The sequence below is a fragment of the Haliotis rufescens genome, unplaced genomic scaffold (genome assembly GCF_023055435.1).
Source record: "Haliotis rufescens isolate VD_foot unplaced genomic scaffold, xgHalRufe1.0.p SCAF_7, whole genome shotgun sequence".
In the NCBI taxonomy this organism is placed as follows: Eukaryota; Metazoa; Mollusca; class Gastropoda; order Lepetellida; family Haliotidae; genus Haliotis; species Haliotis rufescens.
The window spans coordinates 40,033,083-40,056,052 of record NW_025964361.1 but is presented as its reverse complement, the minus strand read 5'-3'; the positions used below and the strand labels follow the sequence as shown (position 1 = coordinate 40,056,052).

At 42.2% G+C, this 22,970-nt stretch overlaps 1 protein-coding gene across 8 annotated transcripts in view; it reads left to right on the top strand.

Annotated features, from left to right (window-relative positions):
* The window catches only part of LOC124144211 (inverted formin-2-like), a 137,468-nt gene that overhangs the window by 22,662 nt on the left and 91,836 nt on the right, over positions 1 to 22,970 (top strand). The window contains exon 1 of one of the 8 annotated variants that reach the window (XM_048387336.1): positions 2,615 to 2,795. The exons of 4 other annotated variants lie outside the window; for them this stretch is intronic. In XM_048387336.1, the coding sequence (XP_048243293.1) occupies positions 2,778 to 2,795 (18 nt within the window). In that variant the 5' untranslated portion in view covers positions 2,615 to 2,777. Of the gene's footprint in view, positions 1 to 2,614; positions 2,796 to 7,678; positions 7,789 to 12,059; positions 12,093 to 16,382; positions 16,623 to 22,970 lie in introns of those variants that run through there. 3 more of the 8 variants (XM_048387341.1, XM_048387335.1, XM_048387340.1) reach the window with 3 other exon arrangements.

Here is a 22,970-nt window from a genome sequence, read left to right as displayed (position 1 = left end):
TGTGTTTATAACGGTGGGATAGCCTAGTGGTTAATGCGTTCGCGCGTCACGCCGAAGACCCAGGTTCGATTCCCGTCATGGTAACAATGTGTGAAGCCCATTTCCAGGTGTCCCCCGCCGTGATATTGCTGGAATATTGATAAAAGCGGCGTAAAACCATACCCACTCACTATAACGAGAATCATGATCGACATCTTCGGGAAATTTGCGACATTTCACTCAAAACTAGAGTTTCCTTTGATAGCAGGGTATGAAACTCCCAAAAATTTCAGCCAGACCACAGGACTGGCTAGCTGAAATACTTGCCAGCCCTGACCAAAACCTGCCTGCCCACTATAATCATATGTTTCTCAGGATAAGCTAACGGGGTTTCTTTTTGGTTACATTTTATCATTCATCTTTACTTGTGAATTAATGATTACCATCGGGAAATATTTAGAATATTGTCACATATGAAATATAACCCGACCGTCGGGCAGGGGGATTTGAAAATCTGGCAGCCCGAGTTGAAATCAACCCGTCTCGGACGGTCGGACAGGCAGGTATTTCGAACACTGTTGATAGCCATTCCGTTATTTATTTCCGTCAGTATATTGCCTTGTATGATGTGCCCATGGGATATGAACATTCATGTATAAGCTGTGTTTGACATTTACCGTTGTAACATCTGCGTGTATGTCCATCCACTGACGTCAATACTTGTCAACCTCGGTCACACGAGCTTGTGGAACAGGTGGTACCGACGCTTGCGTGGTTGAGTGTCAGTAACACTTCGTCAGCATATTGCAACACCATCACTGCGGGGGATACAAATAATGGACGTGTACACTGTACCCGGGTTTTTTTTAGGAATCAAACGTTTTTCATGATGAGCAGTGACATTAAGACTCTAGTAAACCCGTCCACCTTCAGCCATGGTTGTGTAGGTAAAGGGAATATAGTTTCTTATCGACCAGCGTTATCATTATTATAGAAATGGGAAGATGTTTTAAGAAATGAATGAGAAACGAATTAAGACAGACTTACTTATCATTTCTAGGTGCAGTGGGTAGCCTTGTGGTTAAAGCGGTTGCTCGTCACGCTGAAAAACGGGGTTCGATTCTCCACATGGCTACAATATTTGAAGCCCATTTCTGGTGTCCCCCGCCGTGATTTTGCTGGAATATTGCTAACAGCGGCGTAGAATCATATTCACTCAATTACCATTTCTGAGCCTTGTAATTAAGATATCAACGCTGCTTTGTCTGGTCCAGACCCGACCATCATGTCGGCCGCTGTGATGTCATGTACATCATGTCACTGCACTTGTGGAACCAGCTTTTTCTATGAAAGGAAGGATGCATTTTAAGATCATACCAGTGCCTTAAAAGGCACTGCCTTTGGTAGTCGTTTTTTGTATGTTGAAACTGTAATGAAATGAGTTCGTCATGTTGCGATCACTAGTATACACGATCATCCAAACTGCGTAAATGTTTATGCTCCCCTAACCCGTCACAGCCCACCCCGTCTCCTCTGGATCCACCTACCAGCTGGTTAAATATTTATTATATACTTCAATGTAAAAGGCTGAGCTTTCCGAAGTTGAGAAAAGTGATATTTTCACTGCAGTGAACATAACACTTGGACGTTACTATTGTCATACACGAGTAACCTTCCCGCAAATTGTCTCCCTTTATCGTAAACGTCAACTCCTCACAGCGATATCCCGTTCTCGGAGCGGTGTCACGCGATGGGAAGGAGCTTGTAAATGTCTAGCCCGTACCCAAAATGTTAACTTCCTTTTTACGTTAGTTCCACATTGACACATCCACAAAATAATGACAGATGGTCGTTTATGGAGTTAATGTCGCTTCTTGTCGTTTGTTATTCTCTTGAAAATGTTTCGTTACAAATCTCGTAGATGTCAAGAATTTAAGTTGATTCTATTGTATCCAAATGTATTATAAAGAATTTCCCTGACCCTAAATATTTTTTGTTACTTTTATTAATAATAATTTAAGATTTTAAACACGGAATTAGTCGCAATTACAAGGGGTGGTGAAACGGCCCTGTTGTTTTCATATGCGGTATAAAGTATAATTTAATGTGAAATGTATAAGAAACCATAAGTGTTTATATGTCAGTTTCAAGGATGTGTGCTATGATCTCATATCAACTGGTTCATAAATAATATTTTTGTCGTATGGCTAATCAGGTTATAGAGTTTGTTAATTATATCTCCAAACATCTGGCGTTATAAACGAGTTTAATATCTTTCCCGTTTAATATAAGGAATGTAGCGTAACCATGTGTAAAGGTGTCAGATGTGCAGTGAATGTAATACCCACTTCATATTACATCCACTTCGTATATAGTCGGTCAATTAAGGACACGCGGACAGCCCTTCAACGATGTTGTGTCTTCTGGTACGGCTGACGAGATGAAGTCGTGTTGTAATATATCATACCACGCATCAAATACCAGCTTATGTCCGGGAATGCGAACGTCGGTGGAGACGAATGTGGAAGAAAATCAGCATGGAATGTGTGTTTCAACAGGGTGTTTTTTAGACCACTTTTTGCTGCGCAAAATAGACAACGCTTTGTTTAAGCTTGCGCGGCCCGCAATCTGACGGATTATGTGGTATTTGTGCATTTGATGGTGTGTTTGGACACCCTGATTGCACCCACTGTTTTTGTGACGGAGCAGATTTTGTGCGTTTTTTGTGCAGTGGAATTTACTGTGATGTTTTTGGAATTCAATGCTTTGATTGGACGGCGCCTGTCAATCAACTGGGGATGAGTTGTATGTTTCAGGTTAGTTAAACACATGGAGGATTGAAGCCAGGAATAGATTTCGTTATCGCCTGATCCATTATTCTAATCTAGTTATACATTGTATATAGTTGATACACGTGTATTGCCTAGTAATTTCACTTATATTCTCTCTGTATTGACGTCATTTGATTCTGGTGGCTGCGGGGTAGCCTAGTGGTTACAGCATACCCTAGTCTCACATGGGTATGATGTGTTAAGCCCTTTTCTGGCGCGGCGTAAAACCATACTCACTCACTCATGTGTTTCTCAACAACTAGACCTCACCAATTCCAATGCCTTAGTTTGTTTCAAGTCATTCTAAATCCATTTTTAGCTAAATTCACATTTACCTTATACAGTGAAAACTCGTTAGTCCGGACCCTGATAATCTGGACACAGTCCCGGCGATGTTACTCATATGGTTCGTTGATCAAGTATTTCATGAATCCGGACGATATGCCGTCCGGATTGACGAGGCTTCTATGAAACATGACACTTATCATATCGTGTAAACCTGGACTACAAATGGTCAAAACTTTAGGGAGCATTGTCCAGGAAATGGTAATACATCATCTTTTTTAAACCATGGCTGTTTCATTAGCGGTACATTTGCGGGGCCTGTCCAGTTCTGCTATTTGTATCTATAATGAGTTGTTTATGTGATGTGATAGTCACTGTGGTGTAGTTTATACTTTATGTGATGTGATGTGATGTGATGAGTAGTTTATAGATGCCATAGTGGTGTGTCCGATGACAAGGCTCGTGCTGTCCCAGGTTTTATTAACGTCTTTCAAACAACACTTTGATTGTCATCAACCCTAATTGTATGATGTAAACCAATCTAATACTTAATGGTTACCCTATATTCACAATGACAATGTCTCAATTTGTCACCAGTTACACCATCTACCGACACGGCGAATGGGTGCCAAGCCGGGGAACGTCCCTCTTTAAAATAACATGATCTTATGAACGCGTCCTTCAGTTAATATGTACACCAGTATTTGTTGGCGTAATTGTTTACTGAGAGGTAATCAGATCAATACAGAGTCTCCGCTTCACAACAGCTGTCTAAAGCACCAAACACCGCCTAACTTATTTGATATAATTATACGCTTGATATTGAATGACGCTTCACGCGATTAATGCACAACTACACAACGAACACGTGATTGAAGCGGACGGTAAATCCCAATAGTAATACCCTTCTCCGTTTATCCCAGTATTTGATTATGTTCGAGATATTAACCTGAATGCAGTGTTCGAAATAAGCGCCTGTCCGTAGGCCCGTGGCAGGTAGAACTTGAGTCGGGTCCGTAGTTTTAAAGTTGTATGGGTTCTTATGGCCTACAGTAAATGTATGTGTCGATTTATTTTTTACAATACACAAAAGTTGTTTTTTTCTTAAATGAGGGCCAGGGGAAAGTTGGTCAGGGCTTGCATCTTTTATTGTCTGTGGGTCACGATAGCAGCCTCGCATTTTTAAAATTTCAAACATTGCTGAGGCTTAACGAGCCAAGGCTCGCTAAATACAATGTTCATTCCTAATACAGGATATTTACCATCCCCAAACACACTCGCGTGATAACCTCTATATGACCGTCAGTGAAGACATGTCGTGATATAACTGAACCACATGGGATATATATAGATATAACGTCAGTGTAGATATGCCATTATATAACTGAAACACATGGGATATATAGAGATATAACCGTCAGTGTAGACATGTCGTGATATAACTGAACCACATAGGATATATAGAGATATAACGTCAGTGTAGACATGTCGTGATATAACTGAACCACATGGGATATATAGAGATATAACGTCAGTGTAGACATGTCGTGATATAACTGAACCACATGTGATATATAGAGATATAACGTCAGTGTAGACATGCCGTGATATAACTGAACCACATGGGATATCCAGAGATATAACGTCAGTGTAGACATGTCGTGATATAACTGAACTACATGGGATAGCCAGAGATATAACGTCAGTGTAGACATGCCGTCATATAACTGAACCACATGGGATATATAGAGATATAACGTCAGTGTAGACATGTCGTGATATAACTGAACTACATGGGATAGCCAGAGATATAACGTCAGTGTAGACATGCCGTCATATAACTGAACCACATGGGATGTATAGAGATATAACGTCAGTGTAAACATGTCGTGATATAACTGAACCACATGGGATATATAGAGATATAACGTCAGTGTAGACATGCCGTGATATAACTGAACCACATGGGATATATAGAGATATAACGTCAGTGTAGACATGCCGTGATATAACTGAACCACATTTGATATACAGAGATATAACGTCAGTGTAGACATGCCGTGATATAACTGAACCACATGGGATATATAGAGATATAACGTCAGTGTGGACATGCCGTGATATAACTGAACCCCATGTGATATATAAAGATATAACGTCAGTGTAGACATGTCGTGATATAACTGAACCACATAGGATATATAGAGATATAACGTCAGTGTAGACATGCCGTGATATAACTGAACCACATGGGATATATAAAGATATAACGTCAGTGTAGACATGCCGTGATATAACTGAACCACATGGGATATCCAGAGATATAACGTCAGTGTAGACATGCCGTGATATAACTGAACCACATGGGATATACAGAGATATAACGCCAGTGTAGACATGCCGTGATATAACTGAACCACATGGGATATCCAGAGATATAACGTCAATGTAGTCATGTCGTGATATAACTGAACTACATGGGATATCCAGAGATATAACCGTCAGTGTAGAAATTAAACACGACACTAATCACTTATAACTGATGCGATATCTTCCCATGGAATAGTTTGACCCGATAAGTTAAATTACCAACATCAAAGCTGGTAGAGAATTTACGACGAAGATGCAGGCGTCCTAATGATGTCCCAGCGCTGCTGCTAATTATAATACCAGTCAATTTATCAGAGACGTCGTTGACATTAATGCTTCATGTCATAGATGTTTATAAATAACTCACCGGAGGCGGAGTAATTCAACCCTCATTATAACGCTCCCCGGCGGCTTCATTGGCTTTCCGTTTAATTTTAGTGCACTTTAAGTCGTCGTTTGTCAGCGCTGAGTTGACATAAGAAAACGCCTTACTTCTGAAGGACTATTGATTATGTGGATACCTCGTCCGTTTTGATGACGAAATGGGTGACATTGTTTTTTATTTTATGTCTTTAAGGCGACAATTTAAAAAAATAAAATAACGTCCTATGTTTAGTTTGCAATATTTAAAGCTGGCGTTGTCAAATCTACTTTTTTCATGGATGTAATATAAGTATACTGTCAGGATATGTTTCCTCCTTAATCAAAAACAAATAGTTCCTTTCATATTTTCATTTTTAAATTTGAGTATGGTTGAATGTTCGTGATGTTGTTTAACTCCGTTGCTAGGTTACATGATTATAACATCGCCTTGCCGCATTGATGACATTGTCTCGGCCGATTCCCGTGGTATGAAGCAATATGACGTTGAACTTCATTACATCAAAGTCAATGTACACTACTCCAAATAAATTCTTTCATATTACAATCGTAGGATCGTCATGGCGCGACACAGTTATCTATAGTATATATACAATCTATAAAGTTTCATCATGACATAGCAAGGGCCTACATTAAATATTCTAAGTGTGTTGATGTGCACGAGTGATGGTGTGTTGTTAGAGACGCTTTTATCGTCTCTCCCCACCAAAACACATAAACTGCCAGGCAAAATAAAGTATACACCCATGTTTCATGGTGACTGAAAATGAAACAAGGTGAGGTGAAATTGGGTTTAACGTCGCGTCCAAGATTATTGCACTTATATAGCGACGTGCATGCACGTGTGTGTGTGGCTGCTTGTACTAGTCCGCGGACTGATGCCGATTTATAGTGCTAGCTCACTGAGATACCATGTCGCAGTTTAACATGAATACCCCACTCAGACACAGTATACTGACTCCGAGCCGACCAGTCCTTGTTTTAGCCCCTTAATGCCGAGCGCCAGACAGGGTAACAACAAGTACCATCTTTTAACGTCTTTTGGTATGACGCGGCCGGGGATCGAACCCCGGACCTTCCGCTCTCCGGGCGGACGCTCTACCACTAGACCACGGAGGCGGCACGAAAATGAAACAAACAAGAAGTGGTAATTCGATGGTTATGTTTAGGATACGGGTATTAGAGTTGTATTTTGGACCTTAGGTTGTAGTATTTTGAGACTGTTTTCAGCCAAGTGACGTTTTGACAACGCTTGTATATTTTTTGGCCAAGCGTATACTTTCAAGTGTATTTTATCAAGTGTATACTTTCTTTGGCCTGGCAGTAAAAAAAATCACCAGCCAAACTTATGGCTGGTCAGTGTTGTTTTTCCTTACGAAGATGCACAATTTCCCGACAGCAGCTGTGGTTATTAATCGCCCAGCAGGATAGAGACTTAAAAGCTTATTGACCCCCAATATTATTACTGGCCCAGGGATAACAGACGGGTAGCCATTTCAAACGTTGATGTTGTGACGCTGGAAGGTGCCACGAACCATGTTTAAATGTGTTCTGTAAGGAACGCATCATAGGCGGTATTAGCCTCGAGTGCCGCTTTAACTTGCCCAATTAGTGACAGACTCAAATAACACACGACCAATCTCACACCGACACAGCCACCGACAACACACTACATCCCCGCTCCACAACAGCACCTTAGCGACAGAACGTCACTCCCAGCCCTGTAGGTATCGCCTCCATGATAACGCTTCCCCATAACCGGTGACACTGACGCTCTCAACCCATTAGTTTGTGGGACTATCTATGCGCCTGATTACCGCCACACTGCGGAAGGATACACTGTCAGAGTGGCTAATCGGCGGATATTGGGCTGGATCGTGGGTGTGATGGATGGGAGGGGTCAAGGTGAAATGATCACTTTTTGGATGAAGACTTAGAAGAGGTAAATTATAGATTGACATCTTTATTGATGGTACGTTTGAAGGATCTACCGATTGCATGTACCTGGTTGTGAATTACTTTAGAGGGGCGGTCGGGTAGCCTAGTGGTTAAAGCGTTCGCTCGTCACGCCTAAGACCCGGGTTCGATTCCCGACATGTGTGAAGCCCATTCCTGGTGTCCCCCGCCGTGATATTGCTGGAATATTGCTAAAAGCGGCGTAAAACCAAAACTCACTCACTCACTTCAGAATAGTCAAGGGTATTTTTAGCAATAGTTTACTTTAAGTACGGATCTGATAAGGTACGATGTATTACAATATGTACCTACTCAAATGAACCGGGTTAGAATAGATCCCCAGCAACCCATGCTGGTCGTAAGAGGCGACCAATCGGATCCGGTGGTCAAGGCTCGATGACTTGGTTGATTGCATGTCATGGTGCCCCGACGACGTTGATCGTTGCTCACAATGTCAATCACTGGATTGTCTGGTCCAAACTCGATTATTTACAGTAATATATCTGGAATATTGTTTGGACCTATTCTAATCTGGAATCAACCCGGGATCAGTGGAAGGATGGGTTTTCTGTGTTAAAACCAAACCTAAGGCTGAAGAGTTGGTATTTTAATGGCATTGAGGTGAGGAGACTGTTCCATGCTGGTTTTGCATTTAATGCAGTTAATGTCTAATAAACGTTGTTTTGTATATTAAAATAACGAATCAGGGTGCCGTTGTACAAAACAACCTAAGCGCTACGACTGTCGTCTATGTTAAGATATGGGAGATACGACCACCTTAGCGCTAATGTCGCTTCGTACAACGGCACCCTGGCTTACAACGAACTAAATTTAGTTCCAACGTATCTTACCTCCATTCTATTATAACGTATATATAATACTCTGGATAATCGGGGATGCAAGTTGTATTATAGTCACCCAGTCACTTGAATAAACTAAAAAGTAAATCTAACTTAAGTCTAGAATAATTTGTCATGTCTAGATTGCCTCAGCTCCTGAAATTAAGCATTGTTCTGGACTCCATTTGGATTTTAGCTTTTATTTTGTTTATATTTTTAAATACGATAACTTTATTTCGGCGACTGAATGTCAGTCTAGTGCTACTGCTTCTAATTCGCTCTTCGCGAATTTGAGGACAATTTAAGGGAACGCCAGTGATAAAAGAGTCACCTCGACCCGCATTCAGGAAAGGTTTGATTCTATTTCCCTCGAAGTAGGAGACCAACCTGTACTTATTAGTCCGGACATAAGACCGCTGATTAATGAACCGGTAACTTTTCCCTACACTTGTGAAGCTGTTGATAAATGAAGCACTTAATTGAACGTGACAAGTTGCGTCAGCGCATTTATGTCTGATCACCGGTTCTGCTACCACTACGGATTTTTCTTCTAACCACGTGTTTCAGAACAACGGCTATGTAATAATAATGTGTATCAGCTGTGCAGCCACCCTGACACTGCGGCCTAGTGGTCAAAGGGCGTATGGGCGATTGGTTAGCCTAATGGTCAAAGCGTTCGCTCTTCACGCCGAAGCCCCGGGTTCGATTGCCGAAATGGGTTCAATGAGTGAAGCGCATTTCTGGTGTCCCCCGCCGTGATATATTGCTGGAATATTTCTAAAAGCGGCGTAAAACCATACTCACTCACTAAGGCCGTGAGGTACGCCATGCAGAGTTACGTCCCCTACCTGTGTAAGGATTCACTGGTCAAGCGTTCGAATCCAAGAATCTTCCTTGTGCTGATCATATTGTGCTGGTCGGTTTCACCAATGTATTTCACGTCTACGCATGCGCCAGGTGTTTGCTTTACCCTACATTCCTAACGACAAACTGGTGGCCGAGTGGTTTAATGCTTGCGAAGCTACGTGTGTTTGGATCCCGGAATCGCTTACTTGGGCTGTCAACACCGTATTTATGCCCGTTGGTTTCACGAAAATGGTAAACATACACATCTGCTTCACTTTGGCCTTTCATCCAATATTTGGCTGGCACACGTGATCAAACTGACTCAGAAATGCTGTTCAAAGCGGCGTCGTGCCCCAAGGACTCTCTGAAATTGTAGGAATGGCGAAAGCACGTTGCTTCATGGGAGATAAAAAAGAGAATCCCTTTGTCCTGCACTCTGTGGGAATGTGTCTACAGTTGCCTGGGATGCAGTGCTGAGTGGTACAATGGCAACAAATGACTTCGTACCCGGAGCGTGGCCCCAGGCATGCGCAGTTTGCAAACCATTGTACACTGGAGCTCAAAAACAGCAGCCTCACCACAAAGACACAAACTACACTGTTGTGACGTGTTGTTGTTGTTGTTGTGCTACAGTTGTCCTTCACAATAAAACAGCAATATATCAACTTTTGGTCCTGAAAACAAATCACATTTTAATCTATATATCTATATCATCCCTGTAGATTTGCGAGCCAGCATGGCGTTATCCAGCTATACCACACACGCTGGCACATCGTGAACTACCTGCTTTAAGGCCACAAATAATAGTAGGAGGTGAGGTGAAATTGGGTTTAACGTCGCGTCCAAGATTATTGCACTTATATAGCGACGTGCATGCACGTGTGTGTGTGTGTGTGTAGTTGCTTGTACTAGTCCGGACTGATGCCGATTTATAGTGCTAGCCCACTGAGATACCATGCCGCAGTTTAACATGAATACCTCACTGAGACACAGTATACTGACTCCGAGCCGACCAGTCCTTGTTTTAGACCCTTAATGCCGAGCGTCAGACAGGGTAACAACAAGTACCATCTTTTAACGTCTTTTGGTATGACGCGGCCGGGGATCTAACCCCGGACCTCCCGCTCTCCGGGCTGACGCTCTACCACTAGACCACGGAGGCGGTCAATAATAATAGTAGGAACTAACGCTACCTTAATATACTGGTACATATATTTACACACAAACACACACACATCGCTTTCAAGATTATTTCACTTGCATAACGACGTGCATGAACGTGTGTGTAGGTCTCCTTGTCCGCTTGTACTAGTCCGGACTGATCCTGTTTTATAGAGCTATTCCAGTGAGGTACCATGCCACAGTTTAACATGAACACCCACTCAGACACAGTTTACTGACTGTGTGCCGAACAGTCCTTGTTTTAGCCTTTTATACCGAGCGACAGGCAGGGAAACAACAAGAACCATCTTCAGACGTGTTTTGGTATGACGCGGCCAGGGATCGAACCAACGACCTTCCACTCTCACCGGAAATTGGCTTCACTTATTATACCCATGTGACCAATAGAAATGGATCTTCATTCGGCTTGCTAGGCATATGCACCTGCAGTTTAATACCACCCATTCCTTATTTTTGTTCACCCGTGCAGATCCGGGCTAGAATAATTCTTCAGAAACCCATGGTTGTTGTAAGAGGCCACGATGCTTGTCGTAAGAGGCCACGATGCTTGTCGTAAGTGTCGACCAACGGGATCGGGTGGTCAGGTTCGCTGACTTGGTTCATGCATGTTATCGTATCCAAATTGTGTAGAACGATGCTCATGATGTCAAGCACTGGTTGTCTGGTCCAGACTTGATTATTTAAAGACCTCCGTCATATAGCTTGACTATTGCTGAGTGTGGTGTTAAACAACAAACGAACGAACAAATTCCTTATTTTAATATAGCCTTCAAATAACTTACATGTGTATTTATATATACGTTTGACATTGTTTGACAAATGTCAAAGAAGCAGAGAACAGCTATAAATCCATGGTATGATTTCGGTTTTGGTGTTTCAAAATGTGTATGACACTTTGTCGACAAAACGAAAAATGTTTAATCAGAAACTTACTATTATTCTTTTTAATTTTGTATGGAAATAATTTTAAGGTAAGCCATGATTTAGGTATGTTTTCCGTTTATTTAACACGAGAAGAGAATTTGCTTTTGCCCCAAACATTTTCCGAAATGTTGTTAATTAAATATCTAAAGGTAGTAATTAATTTCTAATCGTATTATTTTCTTGGTAATAATTTTCTATTTTAAAACTATTCCCACGTACAAATAATACATTTGCTGTAGCCTAAGCCTTTTCAGCGCCAGCTGTGATTCTGCATTATCGAAAATCACAGCTTTCTCGAAACCTGATGATCCTCCACCTGTCCAGGTGTGTCGCTGATAGTGTTCACGTCAATGTTTGCCGCGTGTATATACATATAGTTTGTCAGTAGACGAGGGCCGTGTCATAACGCCCATGTAGCTGTGTGGGCAACACTGGCACTGAAGCTGTAGAGCGTACCTGGTCGTATATGCCCTTGGATACAATGGCTGATATTGATGAGGTAATGTTTGTATACAGTGAAACCTCGTTAATCCGGACGGCACCGTTCCCGCTGAAACGGTCCGGATTAGCAAATTTCCGGATTAACGAATCATATATGGTCCGCGCGTATGGTTCCATGCAGTATTACCTGGAAGGTGGGGTTTCCGGAATAGCCGTGTTCAGATTAATGAGGTTTCACTGTACATCATGAACATGTATGTCAAAAGTAAAAGATCGTGATTCTAATTTCTAATCAACCATTAATTGTTTCAAAACAGTTTCGTAAGAAAAGACTTGTTTCGCTTAGTGACTGTTTCGTCAATAGGGCGGCGATAGTGAAGGGGAAACAAAGAAAAGACTTGTTTCACTTAGTGACAGTTTCGTCAATAGGGCGGCGATAGTGAAGGGGAAACTAAGAAAAGACTTGTTTCACTTAGTGACAGTTTCGTCAATAGGGCGGCGATAGTGAAGGGGAAACTAAGAAAAGACCTGTTTCACTTAGTAAGAGTTTCGTAATTAGGGTGGCGATAGTGAAGGGGAAACTAAGAAAAGACTTGTTTCACTTAGTGACAGTTTCGTCAATAGGGCGGCGATAGTGAAGGGGAAACTAAGAAAAGACCTGTTTCACTTAGTAAGAGTTTCGTAATTAGGGTGGCGATAGTGAAGGGGAAACTAAGAAAAGACTTGTTTCACTTAGTGACAGTTTCGTCAATAGGGCGGCGATAGTGAAGGGGAAACTAAGAAAAGACCTGTTTCACTTAGTAAGAGTTTCGTAATTAGGGTGGCGATAGTGAAGGGGAAACTAAGAAAAGACTTGTTTCACTTAGTAACAGTTTCGTCAATAGGGCGGCGATAGTGAAGGGGAAACTAAGAAAAGATTTGTTTCACTTAGTGACAGTTTCGTCAATAGGGCGGCGATAGTGAAGGGGAAACTAAGAAGAGAACTATTTCACTTGGTAACAGTTTCGTGATTAGGTGGACGAAGGTGAAGGGGAAAAAATTGTTTCACTTAGTGACAGTTTCGTAATTAGGGCGACGGTAGCGAAGGTGAAAAGAAAAGAAAAAAAGAATTGTTTTAACTAAGTGACGGTTTTCAATTCACAAATAAGAAGCTAAATCACAAAAGTATGTTTTTCCACCCATCGAATTGCAAGTTCATACTCAAAGCTGTATAACTGGACACATGGGTAGATCGGCGACACTGTTACAGAGGAATTGGTTCTTTTTTTCCTTATAAGAGGAGGGTCTTGAGAAGATGAACCATTAAGGACCACCTTACCGTTATCACCAAAATGTCAATCACTCCTCCCAACACTTGATGGAAATCCTCCCAAAACTTGATGGAAATAAGTCATTAGAATATTACTTTCATATCTTATCTACTAGTGTCATGCATCTAAAAATAAATAAAAATAAATAAATAAAAGCTCTTCAAACCTAATCACTCACTAATACTCATCAACTGTCCGTTACGATAAACATGCTTTAAATCAGTGTTCGAAATACCTGCCTGCCCGACCGTCCGAGACGGGTTGATTTCAACTCGGGCTGCCAGATTTTCAAATCCCCCTGCCCGACGGTCGGGTTATATTTCATTTGTGACAATATTCTAAATATTTCCCGATGATAATCATTATTTCACATGTAAAGATGAATGATAAAATGTAACCAAAAAGAAATCCCGTTAGCTTATCCTGAGAAACATATGATTATAGTGGGCAGGCAGGTTTTGGTCAGGGCTGGCAAGTATTTCAGCTAGCCAGTCCTGTGGTCTGGCTGAAATTTTTGGGAGTTTCATACCCTGTTTAAGTATTATCAAATTAGGTAGTAATAACATCATATTGAGAAACCATTGTACCCCGCGTTACGAACCATCCGTTACTGATATGAACCCTTGTCCTGGCATCGTCATGGCAACCCGAGATATCACCCGGATCCGGTCGCGGTGTGCTCTTTATCTAATAAAGTATATTTTAAATGCGACAACTGTTTTGGAAAAATACATTGTTGACCTTGCATTCGAAAAAGGCCCAACGTCGTCGAGCTGTGTTGGTCGTGGTTACTATTATTCAGCATATCACGAACACGGTTCATTTCCTGAAAGGTTTTCCCACTCCACTCCCAACAATGGTCATGTGAGTCTAACTTGTAATTGTCCCAGCTGAAACCTTCCCCATCGGCTATTCTCAGCTATAGCCTTAGAACACAATACAAGTGTTTCACAAGTACACATTGTTGGGGTGCATGAAGTCAAAACGTCATCTGAATGCCCCATTCAGTGGCAGCCAGTTCCGTGTCGAGTTGACAAAGATATTGCGGAGAGTTGTGAAACAACTGAATGATTGTTTTCCTGGTTAAACGCCGTTATTTCATGCAAACTATAAACTCGCCTAACGTCATACTACTTTTGTATTATGACTTTTTATATATGTTGGCAGTTTATTCGTTTCTGCTCCCGTCATCGCGGTTAAAGGGGAGCTACTTTCAGACAAATCAGCAGTCCTAGCAAGTTTGATTCAAGTCTTCAAAACTCCAATGTTGTAATATTTAACCTGATACTAACAGATAAATTGATTGCCCGGATTACAAAGAAACAATGAAAGAGAGGACAGCATCTTTATATTTGTACTGTGAAGCCCCTATAATCCGGAAAGCCAATTAATCAGAAACCTCGTTAACCCGGAAACCCCGCTAATCCAGAAAAAAACCCAGTTAACCCGGAAATCGCGTTAATCCGAAGACCCCGATAATCCAGAAAACCCGTTAATACGGTAGCCCGTTTACTGTTGGAACTCAATACCCGGGAGACTTCCCTGGGACTGGTACCGTCCGGATTAGCGAGGGTATTTCTCCTGATTAATAATGTCTATCAGCGTAAAACACGATCTAATGCAGACTATTACCCTCTCTATCCAATCTACTCGGGAATAATCGAGGGGACTGTTACATTAACACAGTTCTTTTCACTCACTCAATACCTGTTTACTGGTATCTGTATGGGATTTACGAGAAGTAGGAGCTGATTGGCACTAGCATCTCGAGTACTCAGTGTGAGTGGTGACGGAGTGACTGATTCACTTGTCAGCTGTGTTTTGATTGGGCAACTCGGATACCCGTGCAGCCATGTTGCTTGGATATTGTTGTCCTTGAAACTGTGCATGATTTAGTGTATTCGAAGTACTTAACGCACTCCACACTATGTAAACGCACGCACGCACGCACGCACGCACGCACGCACTCACACACCTATCTCGTTACAGTTCCGAAATTGCAGGGGCGGTCGGGTAGCCTAATGGTTAAAGCGTTCGCTCGTCACGCCGAAGACCCGGGTTCGATTCCCTACATGGGTACAATGTGTGAAGCCCATTTCTGGTGTCCCCCGCCGTGATAGTGCTTGAATATTGCTAAAAGCGGGGTCAAACCATACTCACTCACTCCGAAATCCCACCGCAGATTTGACACGGTTCTCTTGCGGAATTAACGCAGTAAGTTTGCGGAAATAAATCGGAAAGTTTGCGGAATTACCGCTGTTGAATCTCTAAAGTTTTGCTAACAATTACGCAAACATGAGGTATTAACTTTTGAGCAGTTGTATGTTTTACTTATTCACAATTAGAATGACGTCGAATGATGTCTGAAATACGCAATACACACGTGTCAGTTTGATGAACTTTGGCAGACATGAACGTGTCATTGTGACACACCTGGATACGCTTCATATATATGGCCATGACAGATTAACTACTGTCATCTGAAAAATTCGGGTGTTCTTTAACTTCTTTTTAGTAGTATGCGTGATTAGCAGTATATGGCACATGAAGAATGTATTACTGAAGCACCCGGGAATAAAAAATCTGATAGATATTAAATATTTAACAGCTCGCTCCACCGCCAGGAAACAATTATGCTGACTCTTTTAGCAGCAGAAGCTCCCCTGTCACTGATACATGGAATATTGCTGACTCGGCGAAAACAACAATCACTCACTCACTCACCACCTCCTCTGGGACATAACTTATTTACAGCTAATCTGGGGTACCCCGATAATGGGTCGTCTGCTATACAAGTAACATTATATTTGTAGAGATGACACAGACGAAATAGTTCCAAAGCGACTACAATAAACCTTTGTCATTTTTCGATAGATATCAACGACAATGACAATATTTACCATTGTTAAATGTTGCAGTTGGAAATGTTTGTCAAAGTGTAGGTTTCTAGCTCAACATGTATTAATGCGCACGTAGCTTTTGAGTGTCGTCTGCTCCCAGACTCCGCGACTGGTCGATAGTTGCAGAGTCGGGCGGTGTCTCCAACAGCGTGGCTCTCTGTCTAACATAGCGTCGAGACTACTGAGCAATATCAGCTTTTCATCTTATAAATCTGGAATTACATGTCCTGAAGGCACAGAAAGGATATGAAGACAGTGCCCAGTCGCTAAAGTAACCGACGACATAATGGCCAAGCTCTTAGCAGGGTAGTGACACTCGCTCCACATTGACCGCTACACGGACTGGTCGAAAATCGCTGTTCGGAGATTCCAGTCGAGGTAAATTTTTCGTCCTTTTGGTTTTGCTAAACTACCTAGATCTAATGGAATAAGTGTTTTGACGGTTAGGTACCCAACGGGACTAACCATTCCGAATCTCAAGGGATCTTTCACCGCAGTACATCATCACACTTGTGCAATAGACAATTTTAGAACCTTTTCGCTACAAAATATAACAAAACGTTCCCCCCTTGGTAATAACTAAGGTGAACAAAAGTTAATATTTCCATCACGTTCTCAGATGAATCTATTGGACTCGTGATCGCAGACCGGTGTCTGCAAGGTTAGCAACTACCGTTAAGTAATGCATCAAGTCAAGGACTAACCTCAAGAGACGTCCTAACTTCAAGGAACGTCTCGTTGTGGCAGTACGCCATGGTCACAATGTGACTTTCTGTCATCATTCCTCCCCTAGAATAAATAGAGAACCACACTGGGGATTGATCTGCTTTCATATTAGATCCAAGCGTTCCCTGGGATCCTATCTGTTTTGCACAGCAATATTACTCAACAAGAAAATGAGTTATGTGTCGTTTCGTATATCCGCCTGATCTGATGTGAGTTGAGTTGAGTTTTACGCCGCTATTCCATCAATATTACGACAAAAACTACCAGAAATGGGCGATCTGCCCAGGAGGAACTAGGTAGATGTGATCCGGTATTCACTGGTCGTGGATTATTAACATTAATTCATCATCGAAATTAGTTATCAGTACAGATGTACTGACACTGGCTCTGGGAAGGGCTTGCGTGTTTATTGGTGAGTTAGCAATATTTCTGTGACCTACAACCGGAGTGTTCTCGAACCAAGACTATCATTCTCTCGAAAATGTTTTGACCTTTTCCTCCCTTGAAATCATAACATTTGTTTTTATTAAATTTGATAACACGTCTCTTTGTTATTTGATACAGTTCCTCAGATGAGTAGGTGGGCCATTTTTATTTACCGTTCGGAGGATTTCAGTGTTGAAATTTGGGTACATCGTATATGAGAACAACTCTTGGTGTTCCGCCGCGATATTGCTGGACTAGCCCTGCTCCATAATGCGTCACCATGTGTGACATCCGGGTCACAAAAGTCCCAAGTATTCCCTGGTCGGCGACTAAAATGGGGTTGGTTCGTCAATGTACGTGACTGTTTATTGTGCTTCCTCAAAATACCGACCCAACCCCCCTCCATAGTCTAGTGGATAGAGCGTCTGCCAGTAGAGCGGAAGGGGCGGTCGGGTAGCCTAGTGGTTAAAGCGTTCGCTCGTCACGCCGAAGACCTGGGTTCGAATCTCGACATGGGTACAATGTGTGAAGCCCATTTCTGGTGTCCCCCGCCGTGATATTGCTGGAATATTGCTAAAAGCGGCGTAAAACCAAACACACTCACTCACTCAGTAGAGCGGAAGATCGGAGGTTCCATCCCCTGAACATTTCGTACTTAAACACGTTAAACATATACTTGTTGTTGCCCTGCCTGCTGTTCGGCATTAAGGAAAAAAACAACAAGGACTGGCCTTACGGGGTCAGTATACTGTGTCAGGCGTATAAAGGCGTCCCTGATGTAGCTGGAATGTTGCGACCTTGATGTAAAACAACAACAAATGAAACAAAACATAATGATTCATAAAGCCATTCCCACTCAGTTGTGAAATTATTCATTGGTAAAATAATTATGTATGGTGGAAACAAACATTTGACGAATCTGTGTTAAATATATATACACACTTCATGTTTCTTGTGAGGAAACAGTTTTTTCTGGGTTTGTCAGTGTAGATATCTGTATATATGACAACCATTTTGATAATTCATGGCCAACCCTCCCGTGTAATATACCCAACGCTTCAGTTACACCAAGGCCCCGTTTCACTAATGACAACAGCACTACGGCAGTCGTATGTCTGTAACACGGGTACTTGGGTCTAAATGGTTTCGGGGCGGTCGGGTAGCCAAGTGGTTAAAGCGTTCGCTCGTCACGTCGAAGACCAGGGTTCGATTCCCTACATGGGTACAATGTGTGGAGCCCATTACTGGTGTCCCCCGCCGTGATATTGCTGGAATATTGCTAAAAGCGGCGTAAAACAATACTCACTCACTCACTCACTCACTTAATGGTTTCAATATACAGACAGCGTAGTGACTGTGGCCTTCCGTGCTCTTGGCACGTCTTTGGAAACGTCATCCAGATGAATTCTACCTCAGCCTGCTTGAACCAATTTTGAGAAAAAGAATTTAATGAAAGAGGTCTTGATGTGTTTTCTTGACGAAGAGTCTAATGTCTGAAGTTTGTTTGTTGTTAAACGTTCCTCTCAGCAATATTTCAGCTATATCACTGTGGTCTGTAGGTAATCGAGTCTGTACCAGACAATCCAGTGATCTACGTCAAGAGTATAAATCCACGCAAATGGGATATGACGCCATACATCAACCAGGTCAGCGATCCCGACCACCCGCCTCTTACCACACGACAAGCATTGGTTGCTGAAGACCAATTCTAAACCGGATCTTCACGGGTCACAGATACAGAACATACCAGAACAATTTTGTCCATGTGTTTCTGTTCCTGGCTCTGGTAGACATTTGCGGGACTGTGAATCCAGATACTTTAAATATATTCTGCCTAAATGACTCTTATTGAATTCACAATGCTGCATTTCCTAACAGCGGAATACATCGTGTCGCAGGATGTGACCAAATAGAACACCATGTGACCACCCCGTCAGCCCCACGTGAACCTCAAACCACGCCCTGCTCTATTTTGGCCATCCCCTAGGGCCCTAATGATCCATCTCCAGATCAATAGCTGTTATTCACTCTCTGTTGTGTAAATACTGATACGGGACCACATCGGTATTTATCCTCGTTATATTAGAAGGCTGGTTCGCTATAATTAATTGGGATTTCATTGCTTAGTTAGTTTGTCCCGGCATGGAAATGTGATTAGACCATATTTTCGCCATGGTCCTGGTGATACTGTTGAAAGCCTTTGTGCCATATTCTGCATGAAGACGGAAATATCTCTCGGCCCATTTACAGTCAGAGGGAAACCTGAGCATTACAACCCACTTGGGGATTGATTTAAGGTTACGCGATAGTAAAACATGGCTCTTGAAGGAACAATCGTGTAACCATATAAATAACGTCAAGGTTTTTGCGATCTTACGTCAAATTAAATATTTCCATTTCAATATTTAGTTTTAGTGAGAGAGCGATAGTAAAACAAGGCACCTCTAACATTATAAATGTCGCCAAGAGAGAGTTGTGTGCAAAGTGGATAAAGAAAAATATTCCAGTAATATCACGGCGTGTCAGATTAAAGTGACACAGGCCATAAACTCTCACCATTATGACGCGTATGGTGCTGACAAACCAGATCGCCTGTTTCACAAAGTGAATATAGCTCTAAGATGATCGCAACTCCCATACTTTAATGTAGACGCACGACAGTCGAAGCGGTACGATGGCTTTGTGGAACAGGGCACAGAGCGAACTGTGGCGCGAATAAGGGACGCAACTCTGCACAGTGAATTGCGGTGCCTTCGCCCACTGAGCCAAGCTCATTAAAATCAGATCTACGTTCTCGCTACCGCTAAACATAGCGGTATCGAGAACTAACGTATTATTTTAATGAGATTGTCCACTGAACCAACCGTCCCCCAAATGTTTCGTTTCGTTGTGAAGTATTGGTCGCGTGACGCCAAATCCGTTGTATGTACGGGAGGGAATCTCAGTGGGTTTGAGATTGTGTTGGTCTTCGCTGCTCACTCTACCTTGTACGGCAGAAATCAATAGCTACACTGACTTTTTATTTCTAATTCCAGCAGTTAGTTAGTCTGGGCATGAAGTTTATTCAGGAATACCACACGTATCCTAGAATATCGTTTTACTGTGAATACATCGGAATCGTAGAACGGACTGCATTTAGCAGAAATTTCTTCTGAGTATAGATCGGAATCGTACAACGAAATCTGCTTTTAGCAGAGATTTCTTCTTTGTATACGTCAGAATACTCAGCTTTGAGCAGAGATTTCTTATGATTATGTAAATGGTTTTGTCACCAGTAAATAAATAATCCAAGAAATACTGACACCTCACTTCTTAATATAATAAACGATCCCTCCCGACCACTTAATTATAATGTAGTCATATGAAGTTTATTTTATATTTCCATATGAATACATTATTTAACTATACTTGGTATGTAACCAGTCACACGTACACCACTGAGCTTAACACATTAACAACAGATCAGCACTGTGTCACATTCCTGTCTTGTCGACAAGTGTTTAATTATGTATGCCGTGAAGGTTCCGGTTGCACTTGGCTGACATCAGGGTCTCGCGTCTTATCGCTTTGTAACCGGCATGCATCGCTTTGTCCTCGCACAATGCTAGATCTTTTTGGCTTTGTGGGAACGGTTTGTTCGCAATTCGTCGTGCAGAGTTACGTCCCTTAGGCGTACAGGAAACGTAAGGAGTGTAAGCATCTGAGATGCGTATCACACACGCAGTGATATAACTGAAATTTTGTCACAAATCGGCGATAACCAAACTCACTCTCTCAACACGTGAAAATCCGGTTTAGAATTGCTCTTCAGCAACCCGTGCTGAGGTGTAAGAGGCGACTAACGGGATCGGCTGTCAGGCTCGCTGACTTGGTTCATGTATGTCATCGTATCCCAATTGGCTAGATCGATGCTCATGATTTCAGTCACTGGTGTGTCTGGCCCAGTTTCGATTATACAGACCGACGTCATATAGCTGGACCATTGAGTGCGACGTTTAACAACAAACAAACAAACAAACAAAGAAACACTCAATCTTGTGTGTTTATGTTTAAGCATAACATAATTGTGTGTGTGGATTATCATTGTCCTGATTTAGAGTGGGCAATTCGCTATGCAGAGTTGCGCCCCTTGGCTACGCAAGAAACCTACGATTGTGGATCCGAATCCCGGTTCGCCCCGATTTTGTGTTCTAGGTTTGTTAGTACCATACCCGTGCTCGTGGGTTTCATAAAAGAGGTAAACGTCTGATACCTGCATCACTTCTGTCTTTCCTCCAACATTAAGCTGACACGCCGTCATATAGCTGGCACTATAGTTAAAACGGCGCTGAACACACTCAGTCACTCACTCACTCACCCACCGTCTGAGGCAACTCGACTCACTGGAGAGTGACAGGTGGAATGTATGGAGGGTTTTACCTCTTTGAACAATATATTTACAACTTTGATGAAACCTACCAGCACGAGTATGGTTTGGACAAACCAACGATAATGATCGAGAAGAGGCTAGGATTCACACACGACACACGGATTATAACGACCAAAGAACGCAAAATTGCACAGCGAATCACTTCACGCCACAAGGCCTCCAAGACAGGACTGTAAATTCGGAAATACCAATACAGGGGTTACAAACGGGGTCCACACAGGATTCGAACACAGGACAACCGAAGCATCACACCACTGTGCTATTCTACCTGTCCTTAAGTCCGGTGTGTCCTCCAGCACATACTGTATAAAAGCATGGAGAATATATAGTCTTTATATAGTTTCCCTGATAAAAGCAATGCTAAAACATGTGCTTGTTCGTCTTAACTACATTACTATTGAGACATCTCATCATTCCGACCCGACATCAGGGTTCCTACAACGTCAGGGAGTTTCTCGCCTCATGGAGACCGAGGTGCTACGCTTTGGTATGCCATCATGGCTCATTTTGTACCCCATCAATGACGTACTTTGATGTTTTTACTTCTCGTGGGACTTGTTCGTGGGAAACGATTGATTTTAGGTCCCTGTTCTGTGGTTTGTAGATTAAATTGACACTTGTTTCTTTAAAGTCAAGGCAGCGGACCATTCGCTCGTTTAAAGTCATCAATTTTAAAACAAGACCTATAACAGCCAGTACCCTGATTCGATCTTCTCTGAAATGACTTTCCGGAGTTTGCAATTGGTGTAAGACAAGGAGCCCTTCTGCAGCCGTTCTTTTTGATGAGTTTTTCAGTGGTACCGAGTCGGTTGATTCTGCTGACGTGGTAGATGTAGACGTGTTAAATGAACGCTATCTATATGAATTGGCCATTACGTACAATGTCTCATCAGTCGGACATCACTCCGCTAAGCCTTCATCGTATCGTGTCTAGTCTTGTCTAGTTCTAGTTCAGAGAGTGCAAGGTCGTTGTTGAACAAAGTAAGTCCCATGCTTAATATAGATATCACTGGGTTGTGTTATTTGAACTGTTTGCATTGCTGAATGATTTATCAGTAGCACAGTATAAATGAATGACATGATTCACCCGATTCGATGTCTCTTTCAAAACCTCTTCGGGGCGGTCGGGTAGCCTAGTGGTTAAA